Below are 23,966 nucleotides of genomic sequence, written 5' to 3' on the forward strand. Positions count from 1 at the left end.
GGAGATGCCCAGGAGAGGCCAAACTGTGACGCAAGGCCAACTGCCATTAGTGCCAGGCCTGGGGCCACTTAACAAGAGGTACGAGCCACTCTGAGGGCAGATGCTGCATGAGAGATTTTAGGAAAGTCTGAAGCATGAGCTAAGACAGGCCATTAGTATGGAAAAGGCACTGTAAACAGCTTGGGTGGGCCTGAATGTTGGGTGAGGCTGAGTTTCAGGGAATCACCAGGTGGGTGAGTATTAACCAAGTTGATGAAGACTCAGATATGGCACCCACCTGCTGGCTCTGTGCCGGGAGGGCTCAGAAAAGGAGCAGTTGCCTTTGCCAGCACTTGTCTGGGAGAAAGCTCCCCCTCCAGCTCTCGTCCTAATTCCAGACATTTTAGTTCCTCCCTGTTTGTCCCTGGTGCTTTTTGAGCTACTGCTCCAGTTCTGGAGCTCAGAGTGAGTGAGTCTGATTAAGTCCGTCAGCAGACCCTTTAAAGGAATGCCTAGGACTCCAGCAGCCCTCTCTCTCAGCCACAATCCCCACCAGTTTTTACAGCCAGAAGATATGGGGACTCCTCTTCCTGGCACTGGAATGCTGTGCTGGGGGCCTTGTGTGGGGCTGGGACCCCTTGCTCTTCGGCGAGGGGGGGGGCTCTGTAGCCAAGATATCCTTCTTGATGTTTATCTGCCACATGTGGGTGTGGGACCAGCCTTTTTCACATCTCCACCCCTTCCACCAGTCTCCATGTTTTGTGTTGATTTACTAACTAGTATTGGTTAGGCTTGCTATTCAGCAACTTAGTTTGAAATGAGAGAAGGAAAATGTTAAAAGAAACAATGAAAATTTAGTAAGATCATAGTCCAGTTTAAACTAGAAATTCTAGTTCAGATTTAATATAAATATATAAAATATCTTTATTATTTCTGCTAAGTTACAATTTAACACTAGAGCTCAGGAAAAAAAAGTGTAGCTTTTGATGGATAAGAGGCATCTAAATGTTATAATTATATAGCTTCTTTTCAGTGCCTCTTGTGTTAAGGTTAAATGCTTTGATTATACACTGTTTACTTAAATTGTTCAGCTTGCCCAGGCTTGATGGAAGGAATTACGTGATGTCAAGACAGGGCATTGAAAAGAGATACACCTGGTTTCTTCACTGTTGGAGGCCTTAAGAGAAGCGTTTGACGACTTTAGTTGTGTGACAGAATTTAGCTTTATTGAGGTGGTTTTAACATTTGGGGGGCGGATAGGATGATTTTTTTTAACATGCCAGAGGGTTTTGCAGCTCTGGTGTGAGTTGAGGGCCGAGTGAGTTGCAGGAAAAGCAGAATCACAGCAGTAGTTGCTGAAAATACTAGTCTATAACTGGATTTTTTCACCAGGTTACCCTCTCCTATATAATATTGATAATATTTTTTCTGTTAGTCATTTTATGTAGAACTTTTTCAGATTTATACTAATATCTACTGAATACTAATAATATTCTATCGTTGTATTCATAAAGCTAGAATTGTAAAATATGTGAATGCGGATTGACATTAAGGAAAACAGGAACATACCTAGGAGAAATGCAGGTGGTTCAGAGTTGAGGCCAGAATTATATCCGACATTTTTATTTGTTTGTTTGTCTTTCTTTTGAGCAGCAAAAATGGAGATGATTTATTTTGAATACTCAGTGTGTTTTTTTTAAACAAAGGATATAAGAGAATTAATAGAGGAGATTGTCAGAGAATCAGAATGTTCCTCCACACCTATAGCTAAAGGATTAATAGGCAGGAAGAGTCTTGGAAACAGTATGCGAATTCCAAGTTGCTATACATTCTTAAAATGCATAAAACCTTGTAAAATGTAGGAATGTAGTGGTAAGCGATTAAACCATGGATAGATACTGTCGTGTATTTACCCCAAATGCAGGAGATCCAGGCTTCCCTTTGTAGCCATGGAATTTGTCTTCTTTCTTTCTTTTTAATAGATCTTTATTGATTTCAGAGAGAGGAAGGGAGAGGGAGAGAGAGATGGAAACATCAATAGTAAGAGAGCCATTGATGGGCTGCCTCCTGCATGCCCCCGACTGGGGACCAAGCCCACAACCCGGACATGTGCCCTGACCAGGAATTGAACCCTGATCTCCTGGGTCGATGCTCAGCCCCTGAGCCATGCCCGGCCGGGCTTCTTTTTTTAATCCTCATCTGAGGGTGTGTTTTCCATTGATGAGAAGGGAGTCACAGAGAGAGAGAAACATCAGTTGGCTGCCTTACTGGGGATGGAACCCAAAACCTGGGTATGTGCCCTGACCAGGAATCGAACCCACTACCTTTAGGCATATGGGATGATGCTCCAACCAACTGAGCCGCACCAGCCAGGGCATGGAATTTGTCTTCTTAAGTAGGACTTTGTTTTTAGTTTTTTCTGACAGTAAGCTGCTAGTAAAAATTTATAATACAAATAATTGATAATCATTTCTGCCTTGTTTTATAGTTTACTCTTTCTAAGAATGCTGGGTCACAAAATAAAATACTATATTAGGAAAAGGCTTCAGAGAGAGTTTTTTGAAAGTTCAAAAAGTTTTGAAAGTTTTGAAAGTTTGGTTTATCGATTGAAGATGTAATTTAATATATTTTTGCTGTTGTTTTCTTCCATAAAAAAAAATAAAAATCTGTCTCCTAGTGGTATTAGATATTGTCTGTTTATAGTCTCTGATGACTAGCATGTTTCATTAATGTCAAACTTGAGTAATAAGATGCTGTACACAGTCTAATTCTCCCTCTACTGGTTCAAAAAAAAAATAGTAAAGTATATTCGGTCTTAGGTGGAAATTAGACTCTGGAAAGCAACCAGGATTAGGGTCTGTTTCTGCTGTTTAACCTTATGCACGGCTCTCCAGGTTTCTGTTACTTCATCTTCGAAGTGTGAAAAATAACAGTATGTAAGTCATAAGGGTGTTTTGCGGAATAACTAAAATAATGCATGTAAAACACTTAGCAGCGTTCCCAGAATATAATGAGTCCTCGATATGTGGTTTAAATGATTAAAAAAATTCCTGCATGCGTGGAGTCTGTGTTCTACATCTTTTTCTTATCCTTTGGGTGTTTCAGTCTCCTCAGGGGGTAAGTGTGGCATTAAGGATGGCCAAGTCCTCCTGCAGTCAGTGTGGGCAGCCTCTAGAAACCGATGCTTTCCCTAAGGCAGAATTTATTGGTTCCAAATAGCCCATAGTAATACATGGAAAAGATGAAATTGAATGGTTTTAAAAGGATTTTCTCTTTATATGCTTTCTTTTCATTTTTTAAAACAGCGCTTTTGAAGATGAGACCATGAGGCTTCGACAGCTGAAACTTGATAATCAGGTGAGTAGAGTCTTCTCTTTTGAAATAAGTGGAGAGTTATACTGACCATGATGCTGCCGGTCTCAACTATGAAGTCTTGGCAGGGTCATAGAAAGAAGACCTGATAGTCAGGCTGGTGTTGCTCAGCAGTTGAGTGTCAACCTATAATCCAGGAGATTGAGGTTCAATTCCCAGTCAGGGCACATGCCTGGGTTGAGGACTTGATTCCCAGTGCGGGGCGTGCAGGAGGCAGTCGATCAATGGCTCTCTCATCACTGATGTTTCTATCTCTCTCTCCCCTTCTCTCTTTTTCTCCCTGAAATCAATCAAATTATATTTAAAAAAAAAAAAGAATGGGGGACTCCTGCATGTCCTCTTATAAAAAGAAAGAGAGAGGAAGGAAGGAAGGAAGGCGGGAAGGCGGGGGGGGGGGGGGGGGGGGGGGGAGGGAGGGAGGGAGGGAGACCTGATATTACTCACTAAGCAGTGTCTGGCTGGACTTAGTATCTGCTGAACCAAGGGCCTGAGCTATGGCAAGACCAAAGTGCTTTGAGGATGTCAGCAATAAAACTGACCTTGGATTTGTAATCACTGAAAATTCCTTGGCGCCTTCCATAAGAATTAGAAGAATGTTAACAGTGTAATTCTGTGTACTTATTTGGTCCTACTGCCTTAAGTACCTCTCTACACTGTAATTTCATTTAACTACAAGATTTTTTTTCTTACCCTAATCTGCAGATCTGAACATGCTGCTGTGCTTGTTTAAAAACTTCCATTGCCTGAAGAATAATTTTCTTCATAGCACTGGTCCCAGTTTTAACTACACATTAAATTTTTTTGGCAATGATTTGATTTATGTTTTTTTCTTCTACCAGACTAAGTTCCATGAGAACAGGAAGCAAGTCTGTTTATGATGACTGTTACATCAGAAGTTCCTAGCATAGGGCTGGGCACATAATCATCCTTCATTAAATAGTCGAGTGAAGGAAGGAATAAATGAGTTTTGTGTTATCACATGCTATCTTCATGATTAGTCATCTTAGAACCTATACTCAACATAGCATATTTGTTTTTTCATATGAATGTTCTTTAATTCAGGAAATTCTATAACTGTATCTACCTATGTAGGATCATTAACAATCAAAGTGTCTAAACTCCATAGGTAACTAAAAAGACCTCTAAAATTTTGTCTTGCTTCTTTATGTTGCTGTTGGAATTAATAACAGGACCTCTAGCACAATAAATTGAAGATGGAATCATTAAAATCTAGGAAAGAGGTCTTGGCAGAGCATGCAGGGCTCTGTGCTCTGAGCTCTTATGCCCTGAGTGGCAGTGCATAGGGTAGACCTTGCCTGCTCTGGGCTTTGGGAGTGCCTAGCCACCCTACCCTCCATACCCTAAGGGCCAGGCCCACCCCATCAGCCGGTCAACCCTCCACAGTAGGACAAGGTGGAGGTGCAGACCGGAACACCATGCCTGTCCCTGGAACCGCACTGCTACTTGCACTTGAGTGTGGCTGCCCCCACAGGGCACCTTTCAAAACTTTCATGGCAATAGCACTTCTCTGGAGACTGTCATCGAGTTCCACTGCCCCTCAGGCCACCAGATGGTAGAGCATAGCGCCCAGGGATCTTGTGTACAAGCCTGAGACTCCTGCTTTAAGGCTACGGTGATTGCCTCCATTGCCAACTGCACCAGCGGCCTATTCACCCGGGCGTTCCTCACCTGCTGTCTCATGAAGTGCATGGGGAAGAGTGAGCCTGGAGCCTCAGCACTCTGACAGGGCTGCCCAGTTCAGCCTCAAGGGTCTGAATAATGACAGCAGTGCCACCACAGGTCTGGAGCCATATGGCTCCGCCTAGCCAGGTACAGGGCTACTACAGCTTCACCACCCTTGGTGAGGGCACCACAGGACTGGCCAGTGTGGACAAGGACCCTAGGACCCCTGGGCTCAGTGCTCTGAGCTATCCTCATGCTCTGGTGGCAGTGCACAGGGCAGACCTTGCCTGCTCTGGGCTTTGGGAGTGCCTAGCCACCCTACCCTCCATACCCTGAGGGCCAGGCCCACCCCACCAGCCGGCCACCTCTGTCTCCACATATGACCAGCTCCAGATTGATCAGTAAAATCCACTTCCAGGCTTAGGACAAGCTGTCAGGACAAGCTGACTGATGCCCAAGGCTGGGGTCCCCAGTGGGGATGACCAATCAGTCTCTGGGGGAGCCCTGCTGTAGTGGTTTTTATGGCTTGAAACCCACTGCTGAGGTTAATATACCTGCTGCAGCCTTCCTCCACCTGGCTCCCTTTAAAGAGACTCGGGGACATTTTAATACAGTTTTTCATGGCAGAGTAGGAAAATGGCAACAAACTTCCCAGCAGTTACAGATGGCTGCCTGGGTACCTTCCTCCGCAAGGCATGCTGCTTCTAAGTGGAGACCCGGGTAGGGTTATGCATCCATCATGTCAGTGAAGGGTGTGAAAGAAACAGTTCTTTCTAATACTGGAAAAAGTAAAGAAAACTGGGAAATAAACTAATCTTCCTGGGATCATGGGGAAAATTCTGGTTACAGATATATTTATTGCCCCTACAAAGATCAGAATAATTGTGATGAGCCCTCATTTTCTACATCCCATTGTATAGCAAACTATATTTAGGGAGAAATAACCACATAGCTTTAAATCTTTGCTTGATTTATTTTTAAGGCTAAATGATACATCCCTTGCTAGCATTAAATGAAATCTTTGGTTGTCTACCAAGTAATTATATAAGACATACATTTTTGAATTTTGTGTGGTTTCTGAATAGATATATTTTCTGGATTTTTAAAAAAGATTGCCCAAATATTTTGTGATTTTTATTCTTTTCAGTGGGAATACTACATGTGGAATAAGTGTTGGGATTTTGTGAGCCTTTTTATAGCACAAATAATTATTTTTTTACTTTTATTTTTTAATCCTCACCCAAGGATATTTTTTCCATTGCTTTTCAGAGAGAGTAGAAGGGGGGGGCATCAACGTGAGAGGGACACATCGATTGGTTGCCTTCTGCTTGCCCACCGACCTGGGCAGGGGATTGAGCCTGTAACCGAGGTATATGCCCTTGGCCGGAATCAAACCCAGACCCTTCAGCCTGAAGACCAATGCTCTAACCACTGAGCCAAACCGGCTAGGGCAGCACAAATATTTTTTAAAATTATGTTTTTAATGGTTATAAAAGCATATGGTAAGAATGCAAATATACAAAAAAGATATTTGATGAAAAATATCCACACCCTCACACATACTACTTGGCTCAGTTCTTTTTCTTTCTGTTTTTAATATGTCTTTATTGATTTCAGAGAGAGGAAGGGAGATAGAAAGATACATCAATGACAAGAGTCATTGATCAGCTGCCTCCTGCATGCCCTCCACTGGGGATTGAGCCGGCAACCAGGGCGTGTGCCCTGACCAGGAGTCGAACCTTGATCTCCTGGTTCATAAGTCGATGCTCAAACACTGAGCCATGCCGGCTGGGCTTGACTCAGTTCTTAACCAGAGGCAGTCACTAACTTCTAGTGTATCCTTCCAGAGATAGTCAAAGAATATAAAGACATAAAATTTGGAAAGCAGAATCTCCACCTTCCTGGCCAGGGATAGCAACTGTGAAACTGCAGGAGATAATCTTTCTAGGCAAGGTGGTTGAGGAGGAGGGAGGGATTGGAGGGGGGGTTGGCCTAGTGTGCACTCTGCACTTTGGGAATGTTATTGTGCATGGAACTGATAGGGAAGGGGCATATAATAAAAATAGAATCAAAGTTGTTTAATAGCAACTCACTATAAAGAAGAGATTTTCTTACAGACCCTGGGAAACTGGAGGATGTGTTGCAAGAGGAAGAACAGGCCCTGGAGATAAGGCAGTCCTGGAGCCCAGATGAGCCAGTCACTCAAAAGAAAATACATTTTAAGTGCAGATCAAGGACAGGACCTATCTGAAGGGAGACAGTGTTCCAGGCTAATCTTTTCTGGGGCTATTCTTTGCAAGGACAGTGATAGAAGGCAGGCCCTGAGAACTCACTAACTTTAGATTTTTCCCCCCCACCCTCTAACCATATATAAGGGCTGACTTGGAATGAAATGTCAGAGGTATCTTTTTAGGGTATTACCCCTGCCCCTCTCTCAGATTGCCAGCTATCTGATTAATCAACAAACCATAAAGATTCAAACTCATCTCTACTTATTTGACTCCAGTAGGGGCGGGCAGCCTGGACCCTTTCATGTCTGGTATCAGAACAGCTTTGTGTGTTTTAAAAAACTTTTTTTTTAATCCTCACCCAAGGATATTTTTTCCATTGCTTTACAGAGAGAGTGGAAGGGAGAGCCAAAGAGAGAGAGAGAGAAAGAAACATTGATGTGAGAGAGACACATCAGTTGGTTGCCTTTCCTTCTCATGCCCCGACCAGGGCCCAGGATTGAGCCTGCAACCAAGGTCCTTGCCCTTGGCCAGAATCTAACCTGGGACCCTTCAGTCCGTGCGCCAACTGAGCCAAACCAGCCAGGACAGAACAGCTGTTTTTGGAAGACTGTTGGCCAGAAGGAAAGATATTTGGTTTTCACAAGCCATAGATGTACCGAAGGATAGAAGGCTGCTGTATTTGCAGAGCTAAATCCTCCAGTTCTCACTTCACTGACAGTAAACGCTATGAAAAGGACTTCTAGAGCTGTTTTGAGTTGCATGAGACTCGTTCAGGAGACATCTGTAATGCCTGTGTCCTGCTTGTGAAAAGATGAAAGAATTGCCAGCAGGGCTAAAAAAAAGAACAAAACACTGGAATCATATGGTAGGTACAAGGGCAGGACCCAGTCTAAAGACTACATTGAAACCAAAGAAAGCGAAAACTCTGTCTGGAAACAGGATAAAAAGCAACCAGATCAGCAAATTGCAGAAGGAATTTAAAACTCACAATTCTGATGCTCACAGTACTACCTCAAGTGCCTCCCCAGCTCAGTCTTGTTACAGTAACCAGTCAGATGATGGCTCAGATAGAGAGATGGCTTCAGGCTCTAACAGAATGCCAGTTTTTTTCTTTTTAGATATCACATACTGGAAAAGACAGGAAATATGTTGTGGTATTATCTATGAAGATGTTTTGAGGAAGTCCTCATTGACACACATTTATTTAAGCTTTGCTGCAGCAATAAGGAAACAGCTGCTGAGAAGCCAGAGGAGCAGGGGTCAGAGCCTCTGCCCAGCTCCACTCAGGAGTGGTGACTGAGGTTTATATAGAAGGAGAACAAAAAGGATTTTAATTTTAGGGGAAAAAAAGACCCATAGCAACAAAAATGACCCTCCTATTTGTCTGTTTCTTTTTGTTAATCTTCACTTGAGGACATTTTTTCCATTAATTTTTTTTTTTTTAGAAAGACTGGATGTGGGGGGAGAGAAAGAGAAACATCGATGTGAGAGAGACACATTGACTGGTTGCCTCCTGCACGCACCCCAGCCAGGGACGGGGATCAAACCTGCAATCCAGGTACGTGCTCTTGACCCGGAATCGAACCCGCGACCCCCTGGTGAGCAGGCCTACGCTCTAACCACTGAGCAGTGCCAGTCAGGGCACCTCCTATTTTTAACTTGGGTAACTGCTATTCTACCAAAAGACAATTTCTAGAATAGTTCTGAATGGATTCGTTTTCCTCCACTTCCACAAGTTCCACAAACTCTGAAGCCAGTGCCTAGTTTACTGAAAGAAAAATAGACATACACAGAATATTTAAGTTGTTGAGTATTTCATACGGAAGCTGAATGCTGCTATAAAGTGCTCTTTAAGTCTTTTTCTTTTCTTTCTTTTTTTAAATAGAGATTGCCTGTTGCTTTTTTTTTTTTTTTTTTTTAGTATGTTTTTATTGGTTTCAGAAAGGAAGGGAGAGGGAAACAGAGATAGAAACATCCATGATGAGAGTCATTGAGCAGCTGCTTCCTGCATGCCCCCCACTGGGGACAGAGCCCGAAACCTGGGCATGTGCCCTGAGTGGGAGTCGAACCGTGATCTCCTGGTTCATGGGTTTTCATTCAATCACTGAGCCACCCCAGCCAGGCTTGCCTAAGTCTTTTTCTTTTAAATTCCCTTCTAATGAATGAAACTAGGGGAATTTTAGGGGACAGATGGGATTTGTTATATGACAAATGTATTTAGTTTTAGTCTTTTTATTTTGAAATGGTTCTTTTTTAAAATACATTTTAGCTGCAGTATTAGTGGTAGAATATTCTATAATATGACTCATCTCTACTTCTGTATTTATTTATTTATTTATTACTAGACCTCAACCACAGTCTTTTTCCCCTTCTACCTCTCTTTGGCTATAGGATGTACTGTATGTAGTCATGTACTTTGTATTAATATATTAAAAATTTACAAATCTGTTTTGTACTTTTTATACTGTTGGATACTTATAATCAAATTTTTATTAGGTTATTGAATAAATTTAGTCTTATTAAAAAAAAAAAAAGACAAAATTTTATAGGAATTTTTTTAATTCGAAAAAAATCTCTTTGGACCAGATGTGTAAAGTTTGGTGTTAAATAGTGTATGCAAATACTGTTAGAGCCCTGAAATGCTACCATGCACATAAGAAGGAGATTAGCAAGGTACAAGGGAATTTCCACAAATGCAAGCTGAACATTCAAATGGCCTGTAACAAGAAAGGCAGCAAACACCTTTTGAGTAAAACATTGGGCTGAGAATCAGAAGACTTTGGTTCTAGTGCTTCTAGATTTGCCATTAATAGCTGTGTGATTTTAGGTAAGATCCTCAAACTTGGTCCCCAGTTATTTTATCTATAAAGTGAGGTCAGACTGTATAAAATAATAGAATGTTAGAAAGGAATCTTAGAGTATGGAAGTTAGAACTGAGATGGAGGTATAATGAGGAAAGCTAGGTTGCTGCTCAGTCTAGGCCTCATACCTGGCAGTATCTAGGTGGGAGACTACAGTGCAAGACATGCCAATCTCCCTGAGGTATATAGTGCATTCCTATCAATGACAGAGGCTTACTCTGGCGGTGATTTGCTGGTAGTGATTTTGAACAGCTTTATTGAAATGTAATTCACATACTATAAATACACACCCAGTTAAAGATGAAAAGGTGTATCCATGTTGTAGCATATATTAGTACTTCATTCCTTTTTATTGTTGAATGACATTCCATTTTGTGCATATACCAAATTTTTTTTATCCATTCAACAGTTGATGGATTTTTGGATTGTTTCCACTTTTTGACTATTACAAATAATGCTCCTCTGAACATTTGTTTACAAGTTTTTATATAGAGATGTTTTAATTTTTCTTGGGTAATATATCTAAGTATAGGTATACCTAATATACCTTAGGTAAGAGAAGTAGAATTGCTGGGTCATGTGGTAACTCAGTATTTCCCATTTTAAGAAACTACCAGACTATCTTCCAAAGTCACTGAGCCCTGGCCGGGTAGCTCAGTTGGTTAGAGCGTCGTTATGATATGCCAAGGTTGAGGGTTCAATCCCCAGTCAGGGCACATACAAGAATCAACCAATAAATCAACCAATAAATGCATAAATAAGTGGAACAACAAATGGATGTTTCAATCCCTCTCTCCCTCTCTCCCTCCCTTCCTCTTCCTCTCAAATCAATAAAAAAATTAAAATAAAACCAAAAAAAAAGTCACTGAACCATTTTACATTCCCATTAGCAATGTATGAGGCTTCCACTTCCTACACATTCTTGCCAATACTTCCTTTTTTTTTTTTTTTACTTTATTGTTGAAAGTATTACAGATGTCTCCCATCCCCCCCCCCATTGACCCCCTCCACCCCACTCCCATCCCTCCCCAGGCTTTCACTGCATTATTGTCTGTGTCCATGGGTTTTGCATATATGCTTATAAGTTCTTTGGTTAACTTCTTTCCGTCCCCCCATCCCCCCCACCCCCCATCCTGTGAAATATGTCAGTCTGTTTGTTGCAGGCTTCAGTGTCTCTGGGTCTGTTTTGCCCTTCAGTTTATTTTGTTTATTACCTTCTTCTTAAAGAAGATCCTTCAACATTTCATGTAATACTGGTTTGGTGGTGATGAACTCCTTTAGCTTTTTCTCGTCTGGGAAGCTGTTGATCTGACCTTCAATTCTAAATGATAGCTTTGCTGGGTAGAGTAATCTTGGTTGTAGGTCCTTGCTTTTCATCACTTTGAATAATTCTTGCCACTCGCTTCTGGCATGCAAAGTTCCTGTTGAGAAATCAGCTGACAGTCATACGGGCAGTCCCTTGTAGGTTAACTAATTGCTTTTCTCTTGCTGTTTTTAAGAGTCTCTCTTTGTTGTTAACCTTTGGCATTTTAATTATGATGTGTCTTGGTGTGGGCCTCTTTGGGTTCGTCTTGATTGGAACTCTCTGTGCTTCCTGGACTTGTAAGTCTATTTCTTTCCCTAGGTAGGGGAAGTTTTCTGTCATTATTTTTTCAAATAGGTTTTCAATTTCTTGCTCTCTTCTTCTTCCGGATCCCCATTATTTGAATGTTGGTACATTTGAAGTTGTCCCAGAGGCTCCTTACACTATCTTCATATTTTTGGACTCTTTTTTTCTTCTTGCTCTTCTGATTTGGTGTTTTTTGTTTCCTCATATTCCAAATTGCTGATTTGAAACTTGGTGTTCTCTACTGTTGATTCCGTGTAAATTATTCTTCATTTCAGTTAGTATATTCTTCATTTCTGTGTCTGGTCCTTTTTTTGTTGGTAATTTCCTTGAAATACTCATTAAGTCCCTTGAGCATTGTTATAACCATTGTTTTGAACTGTATATCTAGTAGTTTGCTTGCTTCCATTTCATTTAGTTCTTTTTCTGGAGATTTCTTCTGTTCTTTCATTTGTGACATGTTACTTTGTCTCCACATTTTGGTCGCTTCCCTGTGTATGTTTCTGTGTACTAGGTAGAGCTGCTATGTCTCCTGGAATTGGTAGAGTGGCCTTTTGTAGTAGGTGTCCTGTAGGGCCCAGTGGCTTAGCCTCCCCAGTCACCTAAGCTGGCCACTCAAGGTGCTCCCCTGTGTGGGCTGTGTGCACTGTCCTGTTGTAGTTGAGTCTTGATGTTGGCATCACTGGGAGAAATTGACCCCCAGGCCAATCAGCTGCTGAAGACCTGCTATGCAGGAGCTGACCCTATGGAGCAGGACTTGCTTCAGTAGGGCTTTGGTATTCACTGGAGAGTCCACCCCTTGAGTGTGTCACTTGTGGATGTGGTAGGGTTGTAATCCAGCATGGTTGAAGCTGACCACCAGGTGCATTGTCTCTGGGGCTTCCCTGGAGGTGCAAAGTCAGCCTCTGTGCCCTGCCCAAGGCCAACCAGCATGAGCTACACAGCAATCTGTAGGTTGCTGCTACTTGTGTTGGCCTTGGAGGTGCCCAGGAGAGGCAAAACTATTAACCATGGTAGGCTGCTGCTAGTGCTGGGCCTAGGGCCACTTATCGAGAACTATGAGGCACACTGAGGCCAGCTGCTGCTTGTTTGAGAGAGTTTAGGAATGTCCAAAGCATGAGGCAGGAGAAGCCAGTTGTATGGAAAAGCCACTGGAAATGGCTTGGATGAGCCTACAAATAGGGAGGAGCGAGGACTCGCAATCACCAGGGTGGGGCAAAAAGTATGAGCCAGGTTGCTGGAGATTCAGATGTGGTGCCTGCCTGTGGCTCTGTGTGGGGAGGGCTTATCAAAGAAACAGTGGCCCCTGCCAGCACTATTTCTGTGGGAGAAAGCTGCCCCTCCGACTCTTGCCCTGATTCCAGGTAAGTTAGTTCCTCTCCGAGTATCCCAGGTTCCTTTCAAGCTGCTGCCCCAGTGCTGGAGCTCAGAGGGAGTAGGAGTAAATCCGTGTGCAGGCCCTTTAAGAGGCTGGGACTCCAACAGCCTCAGCCTCCCTCAGCCTCAATCCCCACTGGTTTTTACAGCCAGAAGTTGTGGGGACTTCTCTTTCCTGGCACTGGAACCCTGGGCTGAGGGATCTGTTGTGGAGCTGGGACCCCTCACTCCTCTGGGAAACCTCCAAAGCCAAGATATCCCTCCCGATTTTAAACCGCCACACATGGGTATCGGTCTGACCAGCTGGTTCTGCATTTCTCCCCGATTATGACCCACTTCTCCACCCTTTCTACTGGTCTTGATGTGCTGCTTTAATTTCCTAGTTGTAGGACTTCCACTCAACTAGACTTCAGGAGGTTCTGAATGATGGTGGTTCTGTATTTTAGTTGTAATTTTGATGTGGTTGTGTAAGGGGGCGAGTACTGCGTTTACCTACGTCACCATCTTGCCCCAATACTTCTTATTGCCTATTTTATATCTATTTTAGTGGGCATGAATTGACATCATATTATATAGTCTTGATTTGCATTTCCTTAATGACTAATGATGTTGAGCATCTTTAAAGTACTTAGTCGCCAATTGTATGTCCTCTTTGGAGAAATGTATATCCAAATCCTTTGCACGTTTTAAAACTGAGTTATTGTCACTCTAGCTGGTTTGGCTAGGTGCTTAGAGTGTTGGCGTGAGGACTGAAGGGTCCTGCGTTCGATTCTGGCCAAGGACACATACCTTGGTTGCAGGCTTAATCCCTGGCCCAGGTCAGGGTGCAAGTGAGAGGCAACCAATCGATGTGTCTCTTTCACATCGATGCTTCTCTTTCCCTCTCCCTTTCTCTCTCTCACCTTCCCCTGTCTCTGAAAAGCAATGGAAAAAATATCTTTGGGTGAGGATTAAAAATAAATAAATAAAATGAAATAAAATAAAATTGGGTTGTCTTCCTGTTGTTGAGCTGTAAGAGTTCTTTATATAGTCTAAACTTATATTTCATATCAGAAATATTATTTGTAGGTATTTTCTCCAATTCTGTGGGGTTTTTTACTTTCTTGATGGTATTATTTTCAACACAAAAGTTTTAATGTATCTAATTTTTCTATTGTCATATGCACTTTTAGTATCATATCTAAGAAACTGTAGTCTACCCAAGGTAACAAAGAGTTGCTACTTAGTTTTCTCTTAAGAGTTTTGCCCTTTCTCTGATATGTTTTGAGTTTATATATGGTATGAGATGAGGGTCCAGCTTCATTCTTTTGCATGTAGATATCCTGTTGTTCTGCCACCATTTATTGAAAAGCTATCTTTCCTATGGAGTATACTTTGCATTTATTTTTACTAGTTTCGCTGTGGTGCTCATATTTTCAGGGTATGTGGATACCTTAGCTGGCTACAGAATGTAAAGATTTTCATACTCTTCCTGTGATGTTACTGAGACATGGATACACATTAGGTAGACATTTGTGCCATCTGGTGGTCAATGGATTAAAGTATAACAGTTTCTTTAGGTCAGGTTGACTATTTGTACACACCCTTCTAAGAGAGGCAGTCATCAGTGCATTGAATTGGTATTTTAAGAATTCTGAGTTAAAACTTTTAGTTTTATCTTCCTATGATCTTACTTTGTGTGCCAGAAAAGTTAGTTATTTTTAGCCACATTGATAGATCTCAGATAACCATTCTGAACTCAGTTGTACCTTGCAGTCAACCAGTCAGTTCCAAGAGTGTCATAATGTAACCAGCACATCATCTCTAGGGAGTCTTTGGGAAATTGAGAATTAGTGAAGTTAAGTTATCATTCATTTGAGCCTTGCCTGAGCTTTATTATTTTATTGGATTAAGCCCTTTGATGGCAATTACCCCCTTCCCCCATCCAGTCTCCTATATTTCCTCATTTATTTTGGCATCACCATTCAGTATTTTGACCCCAGGGACAATAGGGCATACCACCAGATTCTGGAGAAGATGGATTCTTTGAGTTATTGTTCAGTTTCCAAAGTTATGTAGCACTTAATCCTGAAGGTAACATTTTAATTGCATATAGGGCATCGAAGCTTTGATTCTCTTCCTGACTCCTCTGACCTTTCCCTAAGTTTGTAAGGATTCCTTTGTGTATGCAGCCTTTAAAGTACTCTTAGTTTTTTGGAGTAGTTAAAACATAAATGAGCCCTGGCCCGGTAGCTCAGTTGGTTAGAGTGTCTTCCCAGTACACCAAGGTTGCAGGTTCAATCCCTGGTCAGGACACATACAATAATCAACCAATGAATGTATAAATAATGGAGAACAACAAATCACTGTTTCTCTCTCCTGTCCTCCCTCACTAAATCAGTAAATAAAAAATAAATGAAATATGAGTTGACATTGTTATATTGAAACAATGCGCACCTCTCTTCTCCCCCATCCAAAACAAGTGAGGGTGCTTAGAATGCTAAATCAGGTGACAGTTTTCACCAAATAGTAGTTTGCCCATACATAATGTTGACCTTAAACAAAAACCAGATATTTCTCCAGCAAAATAGGTTTATTTGGGAACAACAAGGAACTGCAGTTCAGGGCATTCGGTCTAATGGCAAACTATGGGCAAGTCCAGAGAAACAAAGGCAACAACCACTTTTTTATGGACTTGGGAGGGACTGTTGTGAATGAAGAGTCTGTTGGAGGACACTGAAAGTTTGAGGTATAGTGACTTTTCGTTGGCTGAGTTATGGCAGTCTCCTTTTACTGGGAGAGGGGGACTCTTCTCCTTTCTGCTGAGGTAGTGAAATAGAATCACCTGTCAGAGATGCAAGGTACTTATTGTTTCTTCCCTTTGGGGTCAGCAGTGTGCATTGAGTGACATGTGTGAGAGCTCTCTTCTACCCTCCTGACTACATTTGAGTGAAGTTTCTGTTTATTAATTTTCATAATAGATATTTTATGATTTTCTTCTTATTTACAAACTTGGACAATAGTAGGATATATTCAGTTCAATTCTGTAATATACTAGCTGTGGCCCTAAAGTTCACAGTTTGAATCTACAGTTGTTTTTAAATTAATTTTAGTTTTATTTTGAGATCTGAAGAGTCTGAACAAAATTTCTAGGGATGTTGTGCAGTGGGTTGAAGTGTGCTGCTTATGAGTTGAGCTCCACAGTGCTGCCACGCTTCCCCCTCCCCCCAAGTCATTTCATCCCTCTTACATGTCTCGATTTCTCTCCTCAAATGTCTAATATAACCATGAGTAACCATGAGGACTTGGAGCTCTGGGTAACCTTTATGTACACATCCCTGGATGCATCAATTATTTAATTACACTTGAGTTGGAATTCCCTAGGGGCTCCTGCACATTGTGAGGGATACCCTTTGACACCTCCACATAGATTCTTAGTCGCCTAAGAATACCTGATATTTGAGCTGGAGGGAGGAAGTGCCCCTTATCTTCGGAGCCAAATGACTTCAGGCTTTCATTTATCCAGCAAAAGATTTTGTTCAGACTTTCAGAAAGCAATTCCAATTGAAAAGCCAAAGTTGAAAACCAGTCACCCATTCTTTTCTCCTGTCCTGAGTTTTCTCAACCCTATCTTTAACCTCATGACTTAACATTTAGCTCCACCATGGGGATTTTTTTTTAAAAAACAGCTCAAATAAAGTCAGGGCCTCTTACCTTAAAACAGGGAGGTCTGGAATTTCAAGAAAAACTCACCCAAGTTCACCTGATGCACAATGAGTAGCCGATGGGGCACAATGCACCCCTGCTGGTACCGAGCACCAGTTTGGATTTGCAAGGTGGGCTTCTTTGGAATCCTGCCACACTATGTGATAGGACAATCTGAGTCATGGCACCAGAATGTTAGTGGACCTTGGTTCAGCAACCTCAGTACCTGAGTTCAGCAAAGAAAGAATTCAGAGCCAAGGAACTCAAATTGAAGGAGAAAGTTTACTTTGGAAAGACACAGAGGTAGAAGAAGTGAGCCATGGAAGAACTGAGCCAGCTGGGCTGCGTGGGCTCAGGAAGCAAGTTACAGAGGCAAAAGAAGGACCCTTGGAGCTTAGGAGAGAGAAAGCAAAGGTATGCACCTTGGGGGAAGAAAGGGTGTGTGTGTGTGTGTGTGTGTGTGTGTGTGTGTGAGAGAGAGAGAGAGAGAGAGAGAGAGGGGGGGAGAGAGAGAGAGGGGTGGGGGAGCATGAGCACATGCTGGGGAAAGGAAGGTGAGAAAAGGTGCAGGCATGCTCAAGAGTTGATATAAGTAAGTTTTAACTTGATAGAGAAAGGCTTCACCAGGTACCTTGATAGGAACACTGTGGCCAAGAGTCTAGTTTGCCCTTTACAGGTCATGCCTAAGAATGTGGTTTTGTCAGTGAACCTAGATGTAACGTGTGACACCTAGCTCTTTGGCTCCGTTTTCTAGACGACAAACACACCAGTCAAACTCACAACAGTCAGTTATGAAACCAGACATCAATTGATTCATTTATAATAAGAACTCTAATTCTTCTGGTGTGCATTCAGCTCTACTGTGCATGATTCTCTATTCTTAGGACTATGATGCCTAAGAAGTTAAATTGAAAATTAGAAGACTGATTGGTAAGCAAGGAATCAGAGGAAACAAAACTAGATTGTGCTGAGGGATAGTTCATCAAGTCCATGAAAAAACCTTTTATAGTTTCTTGCGCTCAAAATGAGTAACCTCTTCCAGTAAAGAGAATATTCTTGTCTACCAGATTCAGTATTTCTCTTTCTTGGACAGACTGGATACACTCTGACAAATTCTAGCTCTTTGGTTCCTCTTTTCTAGACCACAAGCAGAATACTCCTTTTCTACAGAACATTTTTTCTTTACATATGTTAATAAAATGGACTAACTGTAGCTTGTGTTTTTGTTTCATCAATTGCTCCACAGTTAGGAGACTATATGACACTAAATAGCTGTGGCCACGTAGATAAGATGTGGCAGTTTCTCATGTCTTTATATACTTCATATTTACCATATCTTCAGGCAGGTTACTTCTTAGCCATTAGGTAAGACTTCTTACTTGCTAGAAGAACCTTATCATCGAGTTCTATGAGGAGGACCTCATTATAGTCTCCTGTGTATTTAGTGTTCCTGGTACATTAAGGTCTATCTATTCATATTAATTCATGAGTCTCAAAATGTACTCCTTCCCAGCTTGCTCTAATTTCTCTATTCATTCTTGGCACATTATCTTAGGTCCCCAGTCTTTTCCTTATACAGTATGTCCTCACTTAATGTCCTTGATAGGTTCTGCAACTTTAAGCGAAACGATGTTTAATAAAACCAGTTTTACCATAGGCTAATTGATATAAACAAGAGTTAAGTTCCTATGCATCCCTTCGACATTATAATGAAACAATATTATTTGAGAACCTGCTATAAACAAGGCTGGGTAAAAAAGAACAGTTCTGTTTTTTGTGTCTTCTGAATTTACCTGCAAGCTTTCATCAGACCAGTTCAGGAAAAGCACTTTCCTGCAAATAGTCTCACCCCTTGGAGTAACTCTTCTTATTAGTGGCACTTTTGAAAAGCAATATTAATGAAAAAAAGTAAATAGATGGCTTTTTGCCTAAGAAACAATGAAGTAGGTTATAATATCTTCGCTTTTAAATAATGGCTTAATTTTTTAGCTTGGGACTTGGTACTTTCCTATTCATAATAATTTCTATGTATTATTAGCTCTTATTTGCCAAAGCTTAAAAATAGTATGTGTCTAGTACCTCCCTTTCCATCTTGTTGGTTTTTTTCTCATAGTCTTGAATATTTTTTCCCCTGACTTTTCTCACTACCATGTTCTATATTTTACTTTTATCCATAGCATAGAGTTTATTGCTTTCTACTTGGAATGTTCCAAGTGCTATTCCTTGGCCATAATTTGTTTGATTAATATGTAAGAATGAGCAAGAGAGCAAAACTTACTGTTCTTCTGCTAAATAAAACATGAAAATAATTTGGGATTTAGATGATAATAAATTTTATTTTTCTACTACCCAAAGACTATGTTTCTTTGTGCTCGTTTATCTTTTTTACCCATGGTTATATGTTTATACAGTTTAAACTTGGGATCATGCGTTGATAATAATATGACAATTACTATATGTATTTTAAATAGACTTGGATCATGGTCTTCAGCTTGGCTAGGAATGCATTTGTATCATTTAAAATATATATTTTTAGGTGTTTAATAAATATTTATTAAATGAATCCTTGCTCCTGTTTGTACCTCAATTTTCTCATTTCTTTTTTTAAAATATGTCTTAATTGATTTCAAAGAGAGGGAGAGAGAGACAGAAACATCAATGATGAGAGTCATTGATCAGCTGCCTCCTGCACGGCCCCTGCTGGGGATCAAGCCCGCAACCTGGGCATGTGCCCTGACTGGGAATTGAACCAAGATCTCCTGGCTCATAGGTCGATACTCAACCGCTGAGCCACACCAGCTGGGCTTTTCATTTCTTAAGTGTGAAAATTAAATCACAAGGATTTTGTGTGAGGATCAGTGAAACACTGTAAATGTTCAAAGTAGATAGGTCTGGTCATAACTCTGTGGCCTATAATATCAAAATTTTTTCCTAGAGAGCACTGCTGGAGAAGAAGCAGAGGAAAAAGCGCCTTGAGCCACTCATGGTGCAACCAAATCCGGAAGCCAGGATACGTCGGTCAAAGCCAAGAGGTAGTGAGGAGCACACTCCTTTGGTGGAACCTCGTACCCCTCACAACAATGTCATCCTACAGGGTGTGTATTTAGGCAGCATCTCTCACTGCTGGAGTACAGTTTTTACAAACCCAGAAGAAGTCAGGAGGATTCTTAGATGGATCAAAGAAACAATATTAGCATTGTCACTAGGGTACCTTCATAAATTGTTATCAAATTCTGGGTCTTCAAGTTAGAATAAAAGTAATGGTTTAAACAGAAGATATGGTAAAGTTTATACCTACCTAGCACTGTTATTTTTAGATGCCAAATGAATTAGTCCAGGATAGCCTATTTGAGGAGCTTTTAGTCTTGATTTTTACATCGTGACAGAGTTAACTTTGAAGCCAGGAGTAGGTAGAGAGCATCCATTCTTCTGATAGATAGGACTCAAAGGATCATCTGAGATGATGAGAGGAGGAAGGAAGACTAGGATTAAGAGCCTCTAAATCAAGCTCCCTGAGCTATTGACTTGTATGGGATTTGAACTTTGGAGGACCTACTTTGTTTTCATAGTCTCATTCTTAAGTTTCTCAAGGCAGCATCAAGTACATTTCACTTTAGGAAGAGTCAGAGCATGTTAATAAAATGAACACCAGTCCTGGATTACTCTGTTAACAGATGTCCTCGTGGATGTTAAGGAAAGAGAGGTGAAGTGGTTTGGTGGCTCTTAATTCTGATCACGTACACCAAACCCACATAGCTAAATGGTGAATTATGCTTTCTCTTTTTTTCTTTTGACCCTTAGGCATTGATGGTCCAGCTGCTTTCCTGAAGCCAGATGCTCAGGATTCAGAAACCAAACTTCATGTTCTCTCAGTCGGCTCTTCTGCTACAGAAGAGGATACTGAAGGAAGTGTTGATGGGGAAAGCACTTTGGATACTGCATCCAAGCCAGATCTTCAGGAAATTCTCCAAAAACATGGTGAGGATTGGTTATTATTTTAAGGCAATTAATTGTTTTAGTCATTTATAATCTTTTACTTTACTTTCTTTCATTGTTGATTAACAATCTAGATGACTCAAAATTGCTTGTAATGTGGCTCAGGGCTTTACAGAGGTGACAATGTTAGACGTCTTTGACATCTGAGAATTGGTCATTGGCAACAATAGTAGTATTTATCCTATTGCCTAAGAAAAATAAGATAATTGAATCAAGTGTGAAATATCAGCAGCATTAGCTACTATATATGACCATTTCTTTCTTTTTTGATGTTTTATTTTTAGTTCCTACCCTCTTCCTTTGACAAGGATGCTACTCAACACCCCTACTCTGCCTCCATTTCACAGTTTATATTGATCTAGTGATAAGGGGAAATGTAAATAGCCAGCTTAATGGAAACAAATTGGATCAAAATATACTTAAGCTAATACTTTTTTTACTAGAGCGTACTTTCTGCCAGTTGAAGTTACCATTTCCATAAATATTCCTGTACATTTTAGATGTCCTTTTTAGTCTTCTTTCCTACTTAGGAAAATAATTTTCTGGAGAAGGAATTAAATGTCTCTTTTTCAGATGAGAACACTGAAGCCCAGTAATGAATAAATATTTATTGGGTGCCTACTTTATAATGGGTAGGCATTGCTAGATCCTGGGCTATATGAATCAGAAGATTATACCACAGAATGGTGAAATAGATGTACATTCAAACAAATTCATACATTCATTCATTTAGAAAATATGTATTGAGTATATACTATATATCAGGCATTGTTCTAGGCATTTAGGGTACAGTATTAACAAGGTTCCTGCCATCATGAAGCATTTATTCTGATTGAGACTTCATACACTTAAATAGCCAAGAGAGCATGGAGAGTGGTGCCTAACCCAGAGTTGAAGGTTTGGAAGGCTTTCCAGAGAAAGTGATGTCTAAGCTACATAGAGCCTGATTCAGGAAGAGGAGCTGGCAAGTTCAGAATGGCTGCAGCTGAGAGTATGATGTGATGAGGTTTGGAAGGGGAATGTAGAGAGGTGAGTCTGGAGAGGTAAAAGGGGGCATTATAGGCCCACTTTTGGAATTTGGACTTTATCTGAGGAGTAACAGGAATTGATGAGGGATTTTAAGCTGAGAAATGATATCTTCAGATTTGGGCTGTAGGAAAATTACTCAGTGCCATAAAGAATGAATTGGAGGTGGGGAAATTCTGGAAAGCAGGAAAACTACTTAGAAGATAGTTTGGCTGATGGTCTGTCCTAGTTATAATGTGGTGTATGACAGAGTAAAAATAAGAGAGAAGTAGAATTACACTGCCAGGGCAATGAACAAGGGACAAGAAAGGCATCAAAATGATTAAGCAGAGCTGTGAAGGATGCATGCCCTCCTGTGTACTGGTGTCACCTGTGCAAGCAACTAGAGACTGACATTTTGAATGTCTTTGGTGTGTCAGGCATTTGACATACATTACCTCAATTTAATATTTGCAACAGTACTTTGAGGGGTTTATGTATATTAGCCTCTCTATGTTACATAAAGAAAATTTTTTCTCGGAGAGGGGCTAAGTAATTTGCCTTGATCAGACTGATAGTTTAGGTGGCAAACTTGGGCAGAGGAAATAACGTGCAAAGGCATCAGCTATAAAAACATATGTTTGTGCAAATTGGGACAGATGACCAGAGTGTGGGGTATGGCAAAGGCAGTGTAGTGAAATGGGTTAGAGCATAGCTCTGGAGACATCTTGCTAGGTTTTGAATTTCAACTCTGCCATATCTGGCTGGGAAAGGAGGAAAACACCATAACTTTTCTCTGCCTCAGTTTCCCTGTCTGTAATATGAATGTGATCATGGTACTCACCTATTACTTTACTACCAGTATTTTTACAAGAGAAAAAGCAAAGAGAACTTTTCAGTTTAACCAAAAGCTAAATTACTTAAGTCATCTAGCTGAAGAGTGGTAAACCTAAACTTTCTGATTCTTAATCTAGTTCTTTCTCCCTTACTGTCTAGCTCTTTCTCCTTTACTGCCCTAGTGACTGCTGTTTTTTTTTTCTCATAATCGGCCTTTCAGTGCCAGATGCATCAATGCCTTTTCATGTCTCAACAGTTTGCACCTTGCCGTAAAACTCATTAAGTGCTCTCCTGATTAGGATCTAAGAAGTGTCAATTTGGCAGATTATGTCCCATAAGTGGATCCAGTTTGCTTGTCTTAAAGTTTGGGAGAAATCTTTGGTCTCCATCTTAAGACATATATTCATATAAACTGAGTTCCTGGTATAAAAATGGCATTTCAAAACATAGTACTAAGTGAAGCTATTGTGAGATCCCAAGAGTTTTATATCTTTTTGCTATGAAAAAGGGTAGAAAGCAAAACAAAATTTTAGAAAACAAACCAAAAAATGTCCTTCACAAACCAAATAATTTTTTATAATAGCTTTATTGAGATATAATTCACATACCATACAATTCACCCATTTAAAGTGAACAATTCATTGATTATTAGTATATTCACAGAGGTCTGCAACCATCATCACAATCAATTTTAGAACATTTTTATGACCCCCGAAAGAAACTTCATATCTATTATCAATCACTTCCCATTTCCCAACTCCACCCCACCCCAGACAACTACATCTACTTTCCTTCTATCTCTGGATTTGCCTATTCCTGACATTTCATATAAATAGAATCATACACTATGTGTTTGGTCCTTTATGTGGCTTCTTTCACTTAGCGTAATGTTTTCAAGGGTCATCATGTACTTCATTTCATTTTATTGTTGAATAACATTACATTGTGTGAATATGCCATATTTTGTTTATCTCTTCATCAGTTGATGGACAGCCAGGTTGTTTCCTACTTCTGACTATTTTGAACAGTGTTGCTTTGAACATTCATGTATAAGTTTTTGTGTGAAATATGTTTTGAGATGAATCTTCTAATTGGCCTTTATCTTATCCTTTGGTGTCCTTGAGAAAAGCTGACACTAATTTATTTGTTAACTGTATAAAAATAGATCATATTTGTCCCTACTCTGAATGTGGGCAGGAAATGTTTTAGAGGAAAAACCACACTGCTTGTTGTTAAATCTACTTACAAATTCATGATTTGGGGGCTATTTCAACTATTACATAATGGATAACTTCACCCTATGGACTAAGGAAAACAAGGGAATTTAGGTTCCTC

At 40.6% G+C, this 23,966-nt stretch overlaps 2 protein-coding genes and 1 pseudogene across 3 annotated transcripts in view; 2 read left to right on the plus strand and 1 right to left on the minus strand.

The window, feature by feature from the left end:
* FOXM1 (forkhead box M1) overlaps positions 1-23,966 on the minus strand; it is a 114,034-nt gene that overhangs the window by 54,345 nt on the left and 35,723 nt on the right. The gene's annotated exons all lie outside the window — the stretch shown is intronic.
* Positions 1-23,966, plus strand: part of TULP3 (TUB like protein 3) — a 79,324-nt gene that overhangs the window by 31,911 nt on the left and 23,447 nt on the right. Inside the window, exons 1-4 of one of the 2 annotated variants that reach the window (XM_016215230.2) lie at positions 651-682; positions 3,285-3,336; positions 19,729-19,888; positions 20,595-20,771. In XM_016215230.2, the coding sequence (XP_016070716.2) occupies positions 666-682; positions 3,285-3,336; positions 19,729-19,888; positions 20,595-20,771 (406 nt within the window). In that variant the 5' untranslated portion in view covers positions 651-665. Of the gene's footprint in view, positions 1-650; positions 683-3,284; positions 3,337-19,728; positions 19,889-20,594; positions 20,772-23,966 lie in introns of those variants that run through there. The other variant, XM_016215229.2, reaches the window with a different exon arrangement.
* LOC107538901 (SIN3-HDAC complex-associated factor pseudogene) lies at positions 5,164-8,855 on the plus strand (annotated as a pseudogene).

Source organism: Miniopterus natalensis, chromosome 2 (genome assembly GCF_054644295.1).
Source record: "Miniopterus natalensis isolate mMinNat1 chromosome 2, mMinNat1.hap1, whole genome shotgun sequence".
NCBI lineage: Eukaryota > Metazoa > Chordata > Mammalia > Chiroptera > Miniopteridae > Miniopterus > Miniopterus natalensis.